Consider the following 20,819-nt stretch of genomic DNA (forward strand, 5'->3'; position numbering starts at 1 on the left):
CAGGGCTAGATTTATATAGGGTATATAGGTATTTTAAGAAGGATAATTGTTTGCAAAAAAAGTGCTGTAGATTTTCACATGACTGAGGGTCTTTGTGTTGTATGTAGAACAAAACCTATATGCAGAACAATAGGGATTGCCATTTCCTTGTTTTTGATTTGACAACTTTGTATGCGCCCTTTTGTTGTTGGGCATACATATATATTTTGCGACTAGCATGTGATAGACCAGCAGAATACACTACTATCGAATCAGTTAAAGTAGATCTAGAAATAAACTCAATGATAATCGTGGCACTATTATTAGAGTTTAACTTTTTGCGGAAATTCTAAGTTCTACCAAGAAATCCTTTGACTGATCTTGATGCTCCAATTTATTTTTTTTTAATTATAGCATCGTCTCGTATTCCCAAGCTTCTAGTGTATTATTTTGATTATATCGACAAACTGACAATGCATAGAGGTGCATGTGAACCAGCTCTATTGTCTGGCTAACTTCTTGGTGTGGGACATGTAATCGAGAATTTCAGATTACACACAGAGAGGGGTAAATTTAGCTTTGTTTTAGGATCGTCGCAATTGATGGAGAACAATAACCATTACAACTCCGCAACACTCCGAGAAGTATACCAGTATTCGTTATTCATACGGAGTACATGTGAAAAAGAAGGGAGGCACTAAAATTATGAACATTTCCATTGTTCAGCATAAAAGGAACGTTCGTGTACTTGTGCAAAAGAAAGCACCAAACCTCCTTACTATTCGTAACACATTTTCTATATTGAGGGGTTATTGTAATGATACTTTGACAATCACTTTAAACAGCAAAACAATTGCCATGTGAAGAAAGAGTACAAATATATATATGTTTGATAGGATCCTGCTAGCTACAATGTTTCATTTTTACAGAATAACCAAACAAAATGTCCCCCTCGCTTGTTCACCAAATTCTTGCTATCACTCATCCATATGTTGAATATTTGGAAGAAAACATTACTAAATGGTATATCCTAGTACCAGGTATTCTTATTGTGTTAAATGTGTTAACAACTCTTCATACAAAGTATTTGGAATACAAATTTAATGCAAAGCCTGTCACAAACTTCATTCAGGATTACACTTTTGGTGTCATAACTCCATTGATTTTGATCTACTACAAGTCTCAAGGTACAGTAATGGAATTCGCCAATAATTTTTGGAACTTCAAATTTCTCATCAAAAACCCAGATGTAGGAACAGGTGAGCTTAGAATATTTGGTATGCATTTAATTGAAACCAAGGACCCGGAGAATATCAAGGCGGTATTGGCTACCCAATTTAACGATTTCTCTTTGGGCACTCGTCATGGCTTTTTGTACTCATTGTTAGGTGATGGTATTTTTACATTGGACGGTGCTGGCTGGAAACATAGTAGATCTATGTTGAGACCACAATTTGCTAGAGAACAAATCGCTCATGTCAAAATCTTGGAACCACATATGCAAGTGTTTTTCAAACACATTAGAAAGAACAAGGGGAAAACATTTGACATCCAGGAGTTATTTTTTAGATTGACAGTTGATTCTTCTACAGAATTTTTGTTTGGTAGTTCAGTTGAGTCTTTGAGAGATGAAACCATCGGCATGTCACCTAGTGTGAAGAATCTTGCTGGCCGAGATGAATTTGCTGATGCATTTAATTATTCACAAACTATCAATGCCTACAGATTCTTGTTGCAACAATTTTATTGGTTGTGCAATGGGACTAAGTTTAGAAAGTCAATTGCTGCTGTGCACAAGTTTTCTGATTTTTATGTTCAAAAGGCTTTGAGTTTAAGCCAAGATGAATTAGATGAACAAAAAGGGTATGTTTTCTTGTATGAGTTAGCCAAACAAACCCGTGATCCAAAAGTGTTAAGAGATCAGTTATTGAACATTTTAGTGGCTGGAAGAGACACAACTGCTGGTTTGTTGTCATTTGTGTTTTTTGAATTGGCCAGAAACCCAGAAGTATATGCCAAGTTGAAAGAAGAAATCTACAATAAGTTCGGGTCCGGCGAGGATGCTCGTATTGATGAAATCACATTTGAGTCTTTAAAACAATGTGAATACTTGAAAGCTGTTATCAACGAGAGTTTGAGATTGTACCCATCAGTGCCACACAATTTTAGAACTGCTACTAGAAATACCACTTTACCAAGAGGTGGTGGTCCAGACGGTATGTCACCTATAGTTGTTAAAAAGGGTCAATCAGTTATGTACACAGTTTTGGTAACACACAGAGATACCAAAACTTATGGAGCTGACGCTAACGAATTTAGACCAGAAAGATGGTTTGAACCAGAAACTAGAAAATTGGGATGGGCTTATGTCCCATTCAACGGTGGTCCAAGAATTTGTTTAGGTCAACAGTTTGCTTTGACTGAAGCTTCTTACGTTACTGTTAGATTACTTCAAGAGTTTGAGCATTTGACTATGGATGCAGAAACTCGCTACCCTCCTAAATTAATGAATAGTTTGACTCTTTCCCTCTTAGATGGGGCAAATGTTGAAATGTATTAAGCGCAAGTAGTTTATGTATGTATAAAACATTCGAAATAAAAAAAAATGTCGCCTTTTACTTGAGTCGCTCGATTGTGCGAAGCAAAAAAAAAAGAAAAATTTGTAAACATTTTTCTTTCAACTCATCCGTCATTCTTTATTTACATCCCACTCAACCAACGACAACGAACAAGAATGAGTGGCATATTTAATTGGTCGCTGGATGTGTTTGCCGATATTTATAACACCCTCAAGTTTGAGTCCAATATAGATTTGGATACAATCGACTTCACCAGCATCAAGAATGATCTTGCAAATGTTTTGATTACACCAGTCCCTCTGGATCAATCACGTAGCAAACTTGGAGACGCATCAAAACCAGTGGCGTTGCCCAGTGGAGATGAGGTGAAATTGAATCAAGCATCAATTGAAATTACTGGAGTTTTATCAAATGAATTGGATTTAGATGAACTAAATACAGCAGAGTTGTTATATAACGCAAGTGACTTGAGCTACAAGAAGGGAACGTCCATTGGCGATAGTGCTCGATTGGCTTATTATTTAAGAGCTCATTATATACTAAACATTGTTGGATACTTAGTTTCGCATAAACGTTTAGATATCATCACTAACAACAACCAAGTGTTGTTTGACAATATTTTGAAAAGTTTCAGCAAGATTTATACTTTGAGTGGTAAATTAAATGACATGATTGACAAGCAAAAAGTTACCGGCGACATCAACAATCTTGCATTTATCAATTGTATCAATTATTCCAGAAGTCAGTTGTTTAATGCACACGAGTTATTGGGACAAGTTGTATTTGGATTAGCGGATAATTATTATGAGAGTTATGGCACACTAAACAACTATAAATCCTTAGTGGAGTTTATACTGAAAAATATCAGCGATGAAGATGTTTTTGTTATCCATTTTTTACCATCCACTTTACAATTGTTCAAGAAATTACTTCAACTAGGTGAGGAATCTTTAGTCGATCAGTTTTACAAGACTATAACCTCTTCCATACTAAAAGATTATGAAGCCAACAATTTTTCCAAAAGTGAAGATATTGACTTGTCAAAATCAAAATTGTCTGGCTTTGAAATAGTCACAAGCTTTATTTTTCTAACTGAGTTTATTCCATGGTGCAAGCAGCTGTCAAGTAGAACCGCGAAATACGATTTCAAAGATGATATATTAAAGTATATGGAATTCTTGATAAGTTATGGAGTTATGGAACGATTATTATCGTACTGTTCTGAAACCGCCAATGCAAAAACTCAGCAAGTGTACGACTGGTCAAACATGTACGATTTCAGAGCATTGCTTCAAAAGAATTTCCCACGACTTACACCAGCAAAATTTCATTATCCTGGCAATCAAGAATTGTTGAATGCAGTTAGACCGGGATATGAAAATGTATCCAAATTGATTGACATTTCCTTTTTGACGTTAGATCCATCGCTTAATGAGACGTTGGTTTCACCTTTTTTCCAGAGCTTTTTCAGTGTGTTTATATCTAATGCGGCAGTTGTTATGACCTCTTTAAGGGACTCAGAGGAAGATTTTGTTTTATCGTCGTTGAATGAAAGTGACGAAGAGGAAGAAGAAGAAGAAAGCGACAGCGACGAAGATTCTTCGACCCCAAAAAACAAAGAAAAATCAACTGGGTTAGACCTTGACAAGATTGCCCAGCGCGCTGAATTAGAAAGGTTCTACTTGGCTTTCGCGTACACCTACAACAATAGACCTGAATTGTGTGCGTTATTTTGGGGGAACGAGCAGGTAACTCATGACATTATAGGATTTATTTCCTGGGGACTTGCTAATAATACGTCTCCGTTGATCACTGCAACATTCTGCTTACTATTAGGGTCGTTGGCATCTGCTGGTGCAGAGGCAACTTCAAGGATATGGGAGATTCTTGTACACAACAATAACAACGCAAGTACGAGAAAAAATGATTTTTCAAAGATATCCGTTGACTCCCTTTATGATTCGTTGAAATATTACATTGACTCTTTAAATGAAAGCTTTGAACAAGATTTAAATGCCCAATTGATGTTGAATCAGAAGAAACAAGATTTTCTCTTCAGCACCACAACAAGCAAACAGGACCTTGATGATTCTGGCGAGAATAGAATTGTTATAGAGTTGGCCGAGGATTCACTTGTCTTCATTTCAGGGTTTATTCAATTACTTTCTGCAATTGTGAAGAATTTGAACACTAAGAATGAAAGAAGCAAAGAAATCAAATCCGTGGTATACACTAGATTCTCACCAATCATTAAAGGGTTTTTAAAATTCGATAATTTGATCAATGGTAGCAGGTTCCTTCAAGTTGATGCTAGCATTCAAAGCACAAACAACCCCAAATTTATTGATTTGCCAAATGTTTTCGTCAGTGATGACTCGAGAATTATATTGACGAACCTCATTCTAACCTTTTTAGGCGATTTTGTTACCAACGATAGTGATCCGTATATTAGATATGAGATTTGGCGTTTAGTCGATCGATGGATGTACCAGGGGTTGCATAGTTTGCCAGAAGATAAGAAAGATGATGCTTTTAGACATATTAAGAGAAAGTATATCAGTAAGAAAAATGTCCCCATCAATCAAGCATTTTCAACAAACCTAACTCATCTTAGTCAGATTGGGAATTTCACTGTCTTGGTGAAAAAATTGTTAACCCCATACGCAGATAGTAATGAAGCATTCACCAAGTACTCGTTGTTGTATCCTTGTGATTTAGGATCAGGGTATAGATTCAACAACCAACTTGGAATTTGGCCATACATTGAATTTTTAATGCAAAATGTGTTTGCAAACTCTGCTACTATTGCTAATAAACGAGATAGGGTCAACTTGCAACTTAATTTGCTAGAATTATTTAGCAATGCATTACAGGAAGTTGACTGGAAGTTTCTTATTGATGTGGCACCGAAAATTATTCGTGACTTGAAAAATTTTAATGGGATATTTGACTCGCTTATTCCTGGTGTTCAATTGGACTTTGAAGTGTTTGTCAAATTGCATCATTCAGTTGCTGTGATTAACTATCTATTTGAAAACAAGACATTTTCTGCTTTGTTTAAGCTTGTTAATATTGGAGTTGATTCTGTGAATGAATCAGGTGAATCGGCTGCATTAGTGTCACATGCCCTTGGGTTGATTAATTCTTTGTTGAGAGTTCAAAATTCTTTTATAAACAAGTTGTTACCAATATTGCGAAACAAAGATACGCAGCAACAATTACATTGTGGGACAGCCATTGGGATTGGTACTTCTATGAGTCTTTCGTTAGCAACCCCTAGAACCATATTTGATTGTATATACTATCCAAAGAACTTGGGAACACATGGTGTTGCTGATTTCTACGAAGTGATATTGTTCCACTTATCTGCAGTTGTCCAATTTGCCCTTTATGTCAGTTGTGAAAATACTATTTCCAACAAAGCAATTTCCATATTGAAAGGAGTAAGCCAATCGAAATTTTTTGTTACCAGAGTTTCAAGCTCTGCTGATCCCTTACTCAACAACGATAGATTGATTACCACATTTGAAAACATCGACGAGTCAATAAAAATCAAGTTTGCTTTCATTGACAAGTTTGAAGAACTCGAGGACTCTTTGAATATGAAATATGAGATATTGGATTTTGTTTTGGGCAATCTCAATCAATTTGATGGCAAAGTGGCTACTACTGCCCACTTTTTGTTGGGATACAAAGTGAAAGGCGATACATTAGACTTGGTACAGACAAACGATCAAAACACATTACTAAAATCTTTCTTAAATACATTGAGCATTAGTCTTGATTTAATTTCTGAAATTGATTACAATAATGGTAATAACCATATTATTGATGTTGGTCCAGCCAAGCTTTCGTCGTTGATTTTACAGATTCTTATCAAGTTGTGCCAAGATCCAATTTCGTCGTCAATAACATTGAATCAATTACGTGAATATGAAGAATTGTTTGAAAAATTGGTTAACTGTCAACCTAAACTTGATTTGAATACCGTTTGGTGTGGTAACCAGTTTGATGGGGATTTGCAGATTGATGCTAGCAATGTATTTGTTGACAACCAAGCAAGCACCCAGGCTTTCTTTTCCTTTATTAACCAGAGAAACTTAATTTTGCAGTATTTGTCATTGGAATTCCATAGTGTCAAATCAAGAACTAAGCGGGAGTATTATTCTAAAGTGTTGACCAACGACAAGGAATTTGTTAATCGTACACCTAAGGTGTTGACATTTTTAAACATTCTAAATTATTCATTCAAGAACTTTGAAGTGCAGAAATACGAATGGCTTGACCAAAAATTTAACATGTCGTTGTTATTGGCAGAAGTAAACGCTCAAAAGAATGGTACATTAGATTTTTCTGTTTTAACAAAGGTTTTCCGTCTTTTGTGCCAAACGTCAAACTTAATAACACCCGAGTCAAAGCAATTGTTTGCCGAAGAAATTATGGTTGAAGGAAGTAAGATTTCTGACTTTGTCACAAAGTACCTGGTGTCGACCGACTTGAAGGATGTGCAGTTGAAATGCTTACATTCATGGTGTCAATTGATAGAGATTTTGGTTACTGACAGTGGAATCAATTCGCTGAATTTCATCTTGGAAGTGTTGCAAGTTATTATTCCCAAAATCAATGACTATTTTGATGTGGACATACTGTTTTCTGAAGAAATGGTTTCATTATGTGTTTTATTGTTTGATCTTTATGATCAGCTGACTCTTGCGGACAGAAAAGGTGAAGATTTTGCACTTGGAATTGAGAGATTGATCCCCTTATTTCAGACTTGTATTGCAGGTATTCTTAATTCTAACTCAACACCCAGCTTACGCTCAGACTTGTATGTAGTTGGCAACAAGTTTTTGTTAAAATGTTTTGAGAGAGAGTCGTTTTTGAAACAAGTGATGCATATCATCAAGTCGGTAGATAAAAAGTTTTTCCAGGTGATTTGTAATGACGCTATCTACTCAGAGGGTCCATCTAGAATCACTTCTACTTTATTCCTCGAGTCATTAGTTCACTTAGGGACTTTGGTCAAGGTTGATTTTATTTTGAATGCGTTGATCAAAAATAACGCATTGCTGTTGCTAGTCAGGTCAGTTAAGCGGACTGATGCCATGATCAAATTGTGCCAGGAAAAAAATTCAGGAGTGACTTTAGATCATTTCATATTTGACTTGATGGCATTCAAAGCAACGCTATATTTTTTTGTTAGAGTGGCCAAATCGAAAAACGGGGCATTGCAGTTGATTCAAAATGAATTGTTTTCAATTTTGCATCAGTCGAAGTTTTTGCAGATTGATCCAGATATTGGTTTAAGTTTACGAATTGAAGAAGTTCAAGATCACAAGACTGTCAATGTAAATGTTTTGCTAGATACTCCACTTTCGATAACTGACTTGGTGGATCCATACAAGTTGCGAAGTGAAAACACTATATCATATTTTGAGTTCCTTGTACCAATATTTCAGCTACTTACAACAGTGTTATTGTCAATGGGACCAAATTATCAACCTGCAATTATTCAAACTAGAGAACTTATGAAGAGTGTAAATCGATTGGTGGTAGGTGTTATGAAAAGAGATTTCTTGGTAGAGACCAAACAAATTGGTCAAGGGTTGTACAAGGAAGAGAGTCACGAGTTGGTATCGTTGAAAGAATTGGTGAAGTTGTTTATTTTGATTGATTCATTAGCTCATTATAGTGTGTAGTTGTGGTAGTGACACGACCAAATATATTTTGTTCTTGGAAAAAAAAAATATTTCGCCTTCTCCGAAGATTACAGCAAACCATATCCATAACCAATCAAGTATGGCCGACAATACAGAATTTGAAAAGACAGATCCATCAAAGTTTTTGAGTGGAATAATAGGGTCTTCTGTGAGTGTAAAGTTACACAATGGTGTTGAATATAAAGGAAATTTGCAGACAATTGATGGGTTTATGAATGTGGTATTAGATGAAGGTAAAGAAACTGTCAATGGGAAAGTGACTAAAAAATATGGAGATGTGTTTATTAGAGGGAATAATGGTATGTATAAGGAAAACTATTGGGATATAAATAGCGTTTTACTAACATTTCGTTTCTAGTGTTATATATAAGTGAAGCTTGAAGTAGGTTGTATAATTAAATGTATTTTAGTGATGTCAAATGCTAATGTCTGTAGGAATTGAGCGCAGATTGGACGAATCATATGTCGTCGTGTAGTCCGTGCGAAAAACTTTTTCTGTTTCAACCCACACAACAAACAACCAGAAAAAAGGAAGAAGAAAAAATCTATCAATCAAAAAAGTATTTCACTTTCCTACAACCAACACAGTAACTATTCCAAAGATGTCATTCGTGATTAGAAGACAATTGTCCACTTTGATTCCTCCAAAGATCGCATCAGCAAAAGTATGTTAGGACTGCTAGAAGTGTGTTGAATTAGGATTGATTTACTAACGTTATCATTATAGAACCTTGGATCCAACCCAAATGCCAAAAGAATGGCTGAAGTTGTCAAGTTCTACAACAAGTTACCACAAGGACCAGCTCCAGCTGCAAAGAAATCCAACAATCCATTCGCCAGATACAGAGCTGCTTACTTTGATGGCGATAATGCTTCTGGTAAACCATTAGTCCACTTGGCTATTGCCGTTGTTATCTTTGGTTACTCCTTGGAATACCAACACTTGAAACATGCTCAACATGAAGGTCATTAGTTAATGTTCATAGATTAAAAGAATGTATAAAAAATTTGAAGTGATATTTAGTCTTGTGTGGGCGAAGGGTACACGACCATTGTAGTGGGAGATAGTTCTGTTGAGACCAAGAATGGAAACGCATACGACAGAACGAGAAAACAATGATCGACCACACCGCCTCCAATCAAACAACAGAGGCAAAGTAGGCGTTTCTTATAAAGAATTGTAGTTCTTTTAAGTGTAGTTGTAGACAGTATTCATAAACCAGGTGCGAGCAATCTGAAACTTCCAGTAGTAGTGGTGGTGAGAGAGAGAGAGACCCCTTAAACAAAAAAAAAGTAATCTTACCAAGCTGGCTTGCTCAAGACTCATTTCGGGAAAGAAAAAAATATCCAACATTTTTTTTTCCAAATTAGACGACAACAACACAGGTAATTGATAACATTATCATCAATCATCGAAGGCTCACGTTATAGTTGCTTTGATTGGGTCTGATTTTTTTTTTTTTTTCTAATCCACCTAAAACAAAGAGCTAAACGCACTGACTAAAACGAATAAACTAATCTTGGACATTCCATTTATAATCAATTATGAACAATCAAGACCCAGATTCACAATACCATAATAAAAAGGTGTATCCACCAAATCTACCATCAATTCCACCTCCACCGCAACAACCTTTGAGTGGAAGACCTGCAACACCAAGAATGTTACGTAGTATAAGTGGCACACTAAAGTCTAAAACAGAACTTGCTCACTCTGACAAGGGTCAGGAATCGAACAATGAAACCAAAAATAGCAATTCCCCTCACTATGTACCTGATACACATACCAGACAACCACCACCAGAATCACTCAAATCAAATATTCAAGCTCCAACAGCTGTTCATGGGAATCAGCAAAAAGGACTGTTGTTGCCACCACCATCTATTCCGAATCCAAACACTATGAAACCTGCGCCAACACCAACTGGAGTCGACCAACCACCTGCAAAACAAAAACCACTGCCAGCACCTAAACAACCACAACCACAGCAACAGCAGCAACAACAACAGCAGCAGCAATTTCATAGAAAATCTATTGGTGATTGGAATTTCGTAAAGACTATCGGTGCTGGGTCAATGGGTAAAGTGAAGTTGGCACAACATAATGCCACACATGAAATTTGTGCCGTTAAAATTATTCCTAGGGCAGCTAAACTTTATCAAAGAGCACATGCCAACGACCCTCCTCCGCAAACCACACAAGAAGCAGCTCAGAGACATAAAGAGTTTGAAAAAGAAGTTGCGAGAGACAGAAGAACTATACGTGAAGGGGCATTGGGGAGATTATTGTATCATCCTTTCATTTGTCGTTTGTATGAGATGGTACCTATGACAAACCATTATTATATGTTATTTGAGTATATTGAAGGAGGACAAATGTTAGATTATATTGTTGCTCATGGATCGTTAAAAGAACGACACGCTAGGAAATTTGCCAGGGGCATTGCATCAGCTTTAGATTATTGTCATCGAAACAATGTTGTTCATCGTGATTTGAAAATTGAAAACATTATGATAAACGAAAAAGGTGACATAAAGATTATTGATTTTGGGTTGTCTAATTTGTATGCACCCAAAAACTTGTTAAAAACGTATTGTGGTTCGTTATATTTTGCTGCACCAGAACTATTGAGCGCCAAGCCGTATATTGGGCCAGAAGTTGATGTGTGGTCTTTTGGGGTTGTGCTTTACGTTTTGGTGTGTGGAAAAGTACCTTTTGACGATCAGTCGGTTTCGGTTTTACATGAAAAGATTAAAAAGGGAAATGTTGAGTATCCTGCTTTTCTTTCCAGAGAATGTGTGTCATTGCTTTCAAGAATGTTGGTTGTTGACCCCACTAAGAGAGCATCTTTGTACGAAGTTTGTCTGCATCCATGGATGAACAAAGGATATGATTATAAGGTGAACAATTATCTTCCTAGAAGAGAACCTTTGCGTTTACCGTTAGATCCGGAAATAATCAAAACCATTGCAAATTTTGAGCTAGGCACGGTGCAAGGTGTCGCTGATGAGTTGACGAGTATTTTAACGAGTGTTGAATATCAAATGAGTTGTGAAAACTGGTACAAAATTACTGAAACAGGAAGAGAGTATGCGTCTTCTCAGAATGCACAAATATTACCTGATCCAACTGGCGGGTTCCATCCTTTGGTATCTATTTACTATTTGGTTGACGAAATGAGAAAGAGGAAAAAGGCAAAGGAAGAGGCATTAAAGGCTCAAAGACGTGCTCAAGTTCCGACAATCGCTGTTCCTACACCAAAACAACAACAACAACAACAGCCACAACCAGCACAGCCACAACCACAACCACAACCAGAAGTATCTCAGCCATTGCCAGAACCAAAACCTGTACCCCCTGAGGAGATAATCAACCCTGCAGTGGCAACACAGGCACAAGCTAACATGACAGCACCAAAAATTGTGGAAACATTTTCAGAGACCCCTCAAAGAACATTGGACCCATCCAAGCAATCAGTGGATGAAAAACCAAGTGCACCAGGTCCATCTATTGCTGTTCCAGAACAAGCACACACCACATCTGTCCCATCATCGTTTGTTAAAACACAGACATCGATTGATGAAGATCAACTTTCCATTCCTGAACAACAAAGTCCAAGAACCTCTACCCCACAAACTTTGGATCCTGCAAAGGTGGTTGGCGGCTCATCTGGATCTGCTATATCAGCCCCTAATGCTGGTAGTGGTGCTGGCTTCAATTCTTTGTTAAGAAGATTGTCTTCGAAAAAATACAAGGGGGCCAGTTCTCCTAAACGTTCAACATCTCCACTGCCAAATGTTGAAGGGCTCTCGCCACAACCAACTAAGGCCGACCCAATGGTACGTCGTGGTGTTAGTATGAAGGTTACTGCTAAAGAGAAACAAACGAATACAAGACCACCAAAGTCAGAGTTAATCAAAAAGAAACCGCAACATGGTCGTTCTTCCTCCACTTCAAACAAAATGCAAGGATTCATTCCTGTTGAGTATTTGCCACCATTACCAACCATTGATACCAATACCAACACGATTGTTTCAGACGGTGCTAAACAACAAAATTTGACTGTGCCTTCTACAGCACGTCATATGCACCCTACAGCCAGAGCAAAATCTGTTGGTGGTGGTCATATGCGTAAAGATTCGTATGGACGCGTATCACACGGACTGCAGAATCCGTTGCCACCGCTTCCAACGTCTATGGCAAGCCAGAATAGCCAAGAAGTTGTTGGGAAAGATACAAGCGAAGGCTTTTTTGATGACGTTCAATTGGATGATGTTGGATATCAAGAAGTTCCACAACTCACTGAATCGGAGATCATTGAACAGTATAATATTTCCAAACCTAATAGCATGCCATCAATTGAGCATTGTAAGACATTGTTTTTGAAAGGTTTTTTCAGTGTTCAAACTACATCAGCCAAGCCGTTGCCTGTTATTAGGTATAATATAATTAACGTGTTGAGTAAGTTGGGAGTTAAATTCCAGGAAGTGAAAGGTGGATTTGTATGTATGCACACGCCTTCGGTACAGCCTAGTCACAGTAACGAACTTGATGAGGAGAATAAATTGTATGGCGATGCCTTCAAGTCAAAATCGAGTGATTCATTTGAAGCAGCTGAACCAGAAGGATCAAAAACACCTAGTCGACAACCTTCACTTCAGTTGCCGTCTCATACCCCAACAACGCCATCGGGTCCTAAATCACACAAATCAAGTAACTCTATTGGAAGCATTGGTGGAAATGTGCCAAGACGTAAGTTTTCCATTGGTAATGCGTTTAATACTTACCGTAAAAAGAATGGATCTCAAGTTATGATGCCACCAAATACACCAGCTACAGCTAAAGTGATTCATGGGTTGTATGACGACGACGATAAGGAGAGAAATGGTGAAGACGACGATGACGAAGATGACTATGGATATGATGATTCTGCTGATTCGCTCAATGGATATGGTGGTGGTAGTGATATGTTGATTTCTTCGCGTATTGAGCAACGTGCCAAACATCAACGAACTGTCAGTAGTTCGAGTCAGAAAGCTAGCAAGTCGCCATTGAAGTTTGAAATTCATATTGTGAAAGTTCCATTAGTGGGATTGTATGGTGTTCAATTCAAGAAAATATTGGGTAATACATGGAATTATAAGACACTAGCTAGTCAGATTTTAAATGAAATGAATTTATAGTTACATAGTTGTATTTATTTAATCTATACACCTTCGAACTGGTAATCTCTTTCAACAAGGGCGATCCTTACTTTGAAGTAATCGTAAAATTTCGATTTCCCTAATTTCTGGGCCAATTGATGATCAGACTGTTGTTTCCATTGTTGAATGCTTGACTTGTCTTTCCAATAACTAATGGTAATTCCAATTTTGCTTGTGGGGTCGCGTGTTGACTCAAGTCCAAGAAACCCTGGTTGTTGTTTGGCTAAAGATACCATAAGGTCTGCCACTTGGGTATATTCATCACTAGTAATGTCTGAGTTTAATTTGGAAGTGAATGATACCATATAGTATAGCGGGGTTGCTAAACTCATTTGTAGGTGGCGAGGCAAGAAAAAGAAGAAGTGATGACTAATTTGACACAAATAAAAAATAAATTTAATCGAGAACGATAACTTCTGGTTGTTCTGGTTCTGGTGTGGGATTAGTTTCTGTTTCTGGGGTTGACTCATTATTCAATTGTCTCAACTTCATTCTTTGATCTCTTGACAATTTACCCGTATCTATGTTTTCAGTATTTTTCAATTTCATTCTTCGTTCAAATCTTCTTTCGGCAGCATATTTTGATTCTTCTTCTCTCTGTCTGTCTAATTCTTCTTGCCGTTGCTTTTTGGCCTCTAAACGAGAACTTCTTTTACGTACTGCCAATAGGTTAACCATTTGAATCTCCTTACGCTTGTTTATTAAATATTTTCTCTTTTTTATTTCGTTGTTGAAAATTGTGTCAATGATGGCACTAGACTTACCTGCCAATTTGGTATATAACAATTTATGGGCCAGACTCTTTTTGATTTTGGTCAAATATTCGTTGAACTCGTAGATGTTCTTGTATATCAATTCAAATTTAACATCTTTAACATCAAAAACTTTCTCCTCAAAATAATCTTGTGGTGATTCAGGTGATAATTTTCTTTTCTTGGGAATGGTCAAGGGATAATAAGTTATTGTTCGTTTGTATAATCGATTATCATCAAATAATGAAAAATATTCAGTCAGTGACAATTTGAATAGTGGGTCAAGTCTAGTTGCTAGTCCCTGTTTTTCCGTCCAATCTCTGAACTTGGAATACTTTGAAATGTAGTTAATTAAAATGTACAAGATGTCAAACTTCTCTGTGATGTTTAGAAGGTCAAATTTTACCGAATCTTGTTCATTGTCTGTTTGGACACCAAGTGGAGAGTCACTCCCAAAGTGAGAACGGAACACAAACTCAAAATCTTCTAACTCAACATGTTTAGAGTTCTGAACAGACGTGATTAATGCCAATTTTAATTTATTGATGAATAGACTCGATAAATCGAATGCACTGAAAAAGCCCAATAATTCCAATTCAAATAAATCAACATCAAATAACTCTGATTGGAGTTTTAAATAGCCTCGGTAATTGTAGAGCCAGTTGATAACGAACACGTATTTGTTGCTGTTTCTTAACGCAACTAACTCTGGTGTTTGAAATCCATTTTCTTCTTGTTGGTTTAGTAAGATTATAGGTGTTTGTTTGGACAAGGATGCTATTTGGTCTTGATTACCAATATTTAGGGAATGGATAGGATGACTAGCATCTATTGGCACTGGTGTTGATGAGTGGCTTCGGGATACCATGGTTGTTTGTCAAGAAGAGCTTGAAAACAAATCGTTGAAAAAATTATTAGTATATACAGATTGCTGGTGAGAATTGGTCTTAGTACACGATTGGTATTATTTGCAACCAGGAGACGCGTACCAGAAGTTTTCATTGAAGCATAGTTTCTAAATTTCTTCTCTTGTATATTTATGCCAAGCTATAGATGGTCTTAAGTGTTTTGCTAATGTTGATATCAATACTCGCAAAAAGATTCTTGCCATAAACAAGCGCTGGATAAATCAACAGTGTTTGAAACAATAAAAATCTAGTTGTGTTTCAGTGAAATGGACAAGAGCGCAAAAAATAAAACTAAGCAAGACAATGAAGCTTGTATTATTTCATCCATGCCTACAATGCTTGATTAAACAGAATGACTTGTAGCTGACTGTCAAACTACATTAGAAACCGAACTTTCCTCAGTGTATAGAAAAAGATCAACCACACAAGTCTTAAACAGCGAATCTTGAATTTCTCTGTCATGGATCTTAGTATGGACTCCCCCTAACCAATAGATGTAAAATAATTGTATATCCTTGTTGGGGGCTGTTGCTAACAATTCTTATCTTATCATTACTTGTTCTTGCATTATCAAACAACATCTAAAAAAAAGCCTTGTTTAGATTCATCAAGAGAGAAATCTTATCGACTAATCAGGAATTTTGACGAAACCCGCAAATATGTCTTATAAAGAAAATGTTCAGATAATAATAATACTGTGGTCAAACTTGAAATGGGAAAAACCATGTTTTACGTCATTTACGTCATTATTGTTACTTGCTAATATTGGTTTAGACGAAGAGCAAGAAGTGAGAAAATTGAAAGGGGGGAAATCCTAGCACGAGGGCGGAGTAAAAAAGGCGGAGCGGGGCGGTGGCAAAAAAAAATTACAAAACAAAGCAACAACATTTTAGTGGATGCGTAAATAGTATCAAATGTTTCAATTGTGGTGGTGGTGTCGAGCGCAAAATCAAACAATTCATTTGAAACAGGAATGACTTGTTTTTGTTGATTCTAGTTTGAAGTTTATTAGACCATTAAATAGAGGGGGAGAGGACATAGGAGATCATAATTGTCATTAAATACAAGTGAAATCTAAAATTTGAAAGGGGGTCTAGAACAACAGACCTGTTGAAATTTCAATTAAAATTGATCAAAATTTTTAGTGTAATTTGATATTTTACAGTATGAGAAGAAGCACTGATAACGATAGATAAGTGATTGTAATATCTCTGATTTTACAGTTTTAAACTATTCCGTAGTTGTCCATTCAGTGTCCCTTGACTATCCGAGTCGTCTCCCTCTTGTTACCATTATAGCTTAATTTGGAGAATCTAGTTTATTATTTCGAGTACGTGTGTGTGCTGTTGTTAATAGTAAATGCACTGCAAAACCTTAATTCTACTAGTTGATCATTCATTTTATTTATAAATGGTTTGTATAGGTGGCAGATATCCACCACGCTGCCAATACTGAAACAATGAATAGGAGGAAAATATGAAACTAAGCAAATATGTTTAATTGCAATTCAGGGAAATCCACCGTAATCCTAACGGAGTCCATAAGAAATTTGTTGGCTATCGTTCAAAGTCTATCGTTTAAACTCAGATTTTGTAGAGATCATGTTGAATTGCGGATCAACAATTGAGAAACTTGCGCAACCCCTAAAACAGAATTTTGTTGAGAAAGTACGGAAACCGCCACCACATAATTAAAATAAGAAGAGTTAGGCTCAAGTAATTGCTCTTCAAACATAGTTAACCACCATGTAAGTTTTGCAACACGTTTTCCTCCACAATCTATTTCAATAAGCCAAGCAATTACGTTGAGTACTTTACTTAAGAAGATTAAAGTTCAAGTATCAACTACCATGTTGTTGGAAAGACTTTAAACAAAGAAATCAAGAATCAGACCATTTATGGATCTACTACAGATACTAAAATAGGGGAAACTCAACCCAACCACAACAACCACAACCACAACCACAACCACAACAATAACTACATTCCAGTCGTTAAATCTTTTCCCAATTTCTTTGTTATAGCCACAAAAGCATTACATGGGTGAGGGATGAGATGGTACTGTATATTAACCCAACCATTGATGAGATGGATTGATTATTGTTGGATCTGGACTTCCTTTGGAAAATAATAGGAAACTCTGAAAATAAGAAAAAAAGAGTTACAAAATTGAATTGATCTGTTGTGTAATAAAGAAAAATGAAATGACGGTATAAAACATCCATGTTAGTAATAAGTAAAAGCTTCAAAGCCTTTGCATACACTTGAAGAGTTGAGAGAATAATATGTGGAATGTAGAATGGTATTTTGGGCGTGTAGACGTGTAGTTGCCAATTTGCCCTTTCAATTCTCATTCCAGTATCATTTCTTTTTTTTTTTGGTACTTTTTGAGTTGGTTAATGTAGTAGTTACCCGTTTTCAAAGCTTATTTTAATGTAATACCAAGTGATATACATTAACGATACGAATAACACTTAATCTGACATATAACTAAGAAACAACAACAGACAAGAAATAAGTAAAAAAAAAAGAAAATAAGTTATTATAGAAAGAATAGAAGCCAATAGAAATCAATAGAAAGAAAGAAAGGAAGAAATTATTTGTTAAGAAATTTGTTGGCAGTAAGTAACAAGAGAGAAAACAAATCAAGACACAAAACCCAAAATCATAAAAAAAATACAACAAAAAAAAAAAAAAGAAAACTTAAATACAGAAACGACTGAAGACACAGCAACAACAACAACAATTATTACTAGTAGTATTATTATTTACTATTAAAAATATCAAACTAAAATATTCTCTCTCTCTCATTATCTTCTCTTCTCCGCTTTTAATTAGTAAAAATTTATTTTTAAAGTATATAAATTGATTGTAATATCCTCTTTCTTTATTTCAAAAATTTTACTTACTTGTATAAATAAAGTATATCTTTCTGTCATTAATTGAATTTGTTTTATTTTGTTTATACATTCTTTTTTTTTGCCAAATTATCTATACAACTTGAACAACTTTTTACCTTAGTTGTCTTCATAACATTTATTAATAGAGCTCGTTAAAATAAAGAATGGTTAATAATCTCACTTCTGGTATTGCAGCCACGTCGTTTAAACACAATCATCCTCAACATGCAACTTCCCCTCCACCAGCAATTTCTATAAATACCAGTTCACCAAGAATACCCAATCATTCCCCTATTTCACCTCCTTCAGCTAACAATAGCAACAGCAGCAACAATAGTAGTGTTTCGGGATTTCCATTTTCATCTACAGTGATTTCTCCTAGAAATAGTATTACATCGTTTAGTAACCCAACTAAGCAACTACGGGCTAACAGTATCAACAGTGATAATGGCAACAATAGCAATGGAAGAAGGACGAGTAATTCCAATTATTCAATCACTTCAACTCCAACTACGAACAATCGATACTCATTTAGTGAATATTCCAATGAACAAATTATTGATTTAATGGAAAGAGAACAAGATGCTATTGTCTTGAAATTAATGAAAGAAATTGAATTTTTAAAACAAGAAAATAAAATGTTACGACTGACTCCTGGCGGTAATAGTGCTACTAGTGGCACTTGCAGTCCCAGTAATAGTATGAGTAGTCCTTCAACACCACCAGTTCGTCGATCTTCATCATTATCGTCTCGTCGATCGTCAATCACAACCAATAATCTCAATAGCACATCATTTGGTGCTGGTATTAACGAAAGTTCAAGAATGGGGAATTGTGGTAGCGGTGCTAATAATACTGCAATGTCTGCCCCTGTATTTAATTATCCATTTAGAGATTGTTCATCTACGATAAATTCAGGTTGTAATTTTGATGAGATTCGGAAAAAGCAAAAGAGTGAAATGACGTCTAGTATATCTATAGCTCGGAAACCAAGTTTGAATGGTAGATATGAAGAAATTATTGATGAAAATCGAAATTTAAAAAGACAATTGAAAAAACTACAAGGAGAATTGGAATTATTGAAGAAAAAATAAGATCAGTTTATATTATTAGTTTTATATACATATATTTGGGTTGAATATTTTTTGGGGAGTCGGTCACATATTTTATCTTTTATATCTTTTTCAATATATATATATACATGAAGAATATGTTTTACTCGTAGTTTGGATTTTTTTTTTTTGATATTTTTAAAATCGGTCAATATTGTTGGTGTTGAACTTTTGGTGAATTATGTTATGATATGTTGAAAGGTCAATATCAAAAAACAGAGCGAATTAATTTTAAGGTAGCCTACAGACTAAAAGGTATCAGCTCATTAGTCACTTCTATATCCCTATCACTACCATTAATACAAGACTACAACTTCCTCAAACCTTTATCAATAAACAAACAACTCATCCATCAATGATTACTTGGTTGGTGTTTTATCTAATGCTAACAATCCCCATGATAAATGGATCGGATTTATCTTTAAGACTTCAATCTAAATTCATGCCTACTTCATTTTCACCTCGTAATATATTTGATACACATGGTCCAGCCACAATAAATAGTAACAAAGAAGATAGTAGTAGTTCTAGTGGTGGTGGTGGCGGCAGTGGATTACCACCTTCTCCAATGCAGTTTCCTCCCAAATTACCATTTCCTAAATGGTTAAGTGACTTTACTGGATTACATGAATGGCCAGATTTAGATCCACCTTATATCCCATTAGATTTTATTGATTTTAATAAAATTGTCAATATCCCCATTCATAAACAAGGTCAATGTCATGATACTGGTAGCAACAACAACAACAACCTAACACCATTATCGATTTTACGTACCCCTAAAGCATGTTCATTTGATTGTTTTAATTGTGTTGAAATTGATGATGTTTATACATGTCCTAAATTACTGCAAACATTTGATGATGGACCATCAACATCAACATTAAAATTATTACAATCATTTAATCAAACTGGATTAAAAACTACATTATTCACCTTAGGAGTAAATATTGTGCGATTCCCAGAAATTTATCAACAATCTCATTTTATGGGTCATATTATGGGATCACATACTTGGCTGCATAAATTTTTACCAAGTCTAACTAATCAAGAAATCATTAGTCAAATAGAATGGTCAATTTGGGCCATGAATGCTACTCTGAATCATTTACCAAAATGGTTTCGACCACCTTATGGAGGTATTGATAATCGAATAAGAAGTATATTACGACAATTTGGTATGCAAGCTGTATTATGGGATTTTGATACTTTTGATTGGAAAATGCTTGGTGGTGGTGGTGGTGCGACAAGCAATATTCGTAAAGAGGAAGATGTTTTCTCTGAAGTTGAAAAATTTAAATTGACGAAAAATAATAAAGGATTAATATTACATCATGATGCCATACAAAAAACTGTTGATGTGGGGATTATGATTCATGAAAAATTATTAAATCATGATCAATTGACAGTACCTTTATGTGTTGGTGGTATTGATTATATTAAAACTTTCCCCAAATAAAGAGCAGTTATGTATGTAGTTGCAAAGAATAAAGTGTTTCCTGAATAATGAGTTTATAAATTAAATTTTGGTCGTAAGCAAAGGGTTTGCAAAGATATTGTAGTTGTTAAATACTCAATTGAATAGATACAACCCCCAGAAATGCTCAACTAGCGACAATCAGACAACCATTGAATCATTGCAACTGTTTTACAACCAATAATTTT

General features: G+C 35.7%; 9 protein-coding genes across 9 annotated transcripts; 7 read left to right on the forward strand and 2 right to left on the reverse strand. All coding sequences in view use genetic code 12, as the record gives it.

Moving 5' to 3' along the window:
- Positions 1 to 922: 922 nt before the first annotated feature.
- On the forward strand, positions 923 to 2,539 carry CAALFM_CR00220WA (uncharacterized protein; the record flags this gene model as incomplete). The annotated part of the gene is made up of 1 exon (XM_713576.1): positions 923 to 2,539. The coding sequence occupies one exon, from the start codon at positions 923 to 925 to the stop codon at positions 2,537 to 2,539; it is 1,617 nt and encodes a 538-aa protein (XP_718669.1).
- Positions 2,540 to 2,713: 174 nt separating this feature from the next.
- CAALFM_CR00230WA (uncharacterized protein) lies at positions 2,714 to 8,257 on the forward strand (the record flags this gene model as incomplete). Its single annotated transcript, XM_713575.1, has 1 exon — positions 2,714 to 8,257. One exon carries the CDS (start codon positions 2,714 to 2,716, stop codon positions 8,255 to 8,257), a length of 5,544 nt encoding a protein of 1,847 aa, XP_718668.1.
- A 100-nt stretch (positions 8,258 to 8,357) lies between these two features.
- LSM6 (U4/U6-U5 snRNP complex subunit) lies at positions 8,358 to 8,659 on the forward strand (the record flags this gene model as incomplete). Its single annotated transcript, XM_019475500.1, has 2 exons — positions 8,358 to 8,577; positions 8,637 to 8,659. 2 exons carry the CDS (start codon positions 8,358 to 8,360, stop codon positions 8,657 to 8,659), a joined length of 243 nt encoding a protein of 80 aa, XP_019331045.1.
- Positions 8,660 to 8,880: 221 nt separating this feature from the next.
- ATP17 (F1F0 ATP synthase subunit f) lies at positions 8,881 to 9,251 on the forward strand (the record flags this gene model as incomplete). The annotated part of the gene is made up of 2 exons (XM_019475501.1): positions 8,881 to 8,943; positions 9,006 to 9,251. The coding sequence occupies 2 exons, from the start codon at positions 8,881 to 8,883 to the stop codon at positions 9,249 to 9,251; spliced, it is 309 nt and encodes a 102-aa protein (XP_019331046.1).
- Positions 9,252 to 9,823: 572 nt separating this feature from the next.
- Positions 9,824 to 13,462, forward strand: KIN2 (serine/threonine protein kinase; the record flags this gene model as incomplete). Its single annotated transcript, XM_713574.1, has 1 exon — positions 9,824 to 13,462. One exon carries the CDS (start codon positions 9,824 to 9,826, stop codon positions 13,460 to 13,462), a length of 3,639 nt encoding a protein of 1,212 aa, XP_718667.1.
- Positions 13,463 to 13,485: 23 nt separating this feature from the next.
- CAALFM_CR00270CA (uncharacterized protein) lies at positions 13,486 to 13,953 on the reverse strand (the record flags this gene model as incomplete). The annotated part of the gene is made up of 1 exon (XM_713571.1): positions 13,486 to 13,953. One exon carries the CDS (start codon positions 13,951 to 13,953, stop codon positions 13,486 to 13,488), a length of 468 nt encoding a protein of 155 aa, XP_718664.1.
- CAALFM_CR00280CA (uncharacterized protein) lies at positions 13,880 to 15,103 on the reverse strand (the record flags this gene model as incomplete). Its single annotated transcript, XM_713570.1, has 1 exon — positions 13,880 to 15,103. One exon carries the CDS (start codon positions 15,101 to 15,103, stop codon positions 13,880 to 13,882), a length of 1,224 nt encoding a protein of 407 aa, XP_718663.1.
- Positions 15,104 to 18,206: 3,103 nt separating this feature from the next.
- On the forward strand, positions 18,207 to 19,136 carry CAALFM_CR00290WA (uncharacterized protein; the record flags this gene model as incomplete). Its single annotated transcript, XM_713568.1, has 1 exon — positions 18,207 to 19,136. The coding sequence occupies one exon, from the start codon at positions 18,207 to 18,209 to the stop codon at positions 19,134 to 19,136; it is 930 nt and encodes a 309-aa protein (XP_718661.1).
- Positions 19,137 to 19,509: 373 nt separating this feature from the next.
- Positions 19,510 to 20,613, forward strand: CDA2 (chitin deacetylase; the record flags this gene model as incomplete). The annotated part of the gene is made up of 1 exon (XM_713567.1): positions 19,510 to 20,613. The coding sequence occupies one exon, from the start codon at positions 19,510 to 19,512 to the stop codon at positions 20,611 to 20,613; it is 1,104 nt and encodes a 367-aa protein (XP_718660.1).
- Positions 20,614 to 20,819: the final 206 nt, after the last annotated feature.

The sequence above is a fragment of the Candida albicans genome, chromosome R, assembly GCF_000182965.3.
Source record: "Candida albicans SC5314 chromosome R, complete sequence".
Lineage (NCBI taxonomy): Eukaryota > Fungi > Ascomycota > Pichiomycetes > Serinales > Debaryomycetaceae > Candida > Candida albicans.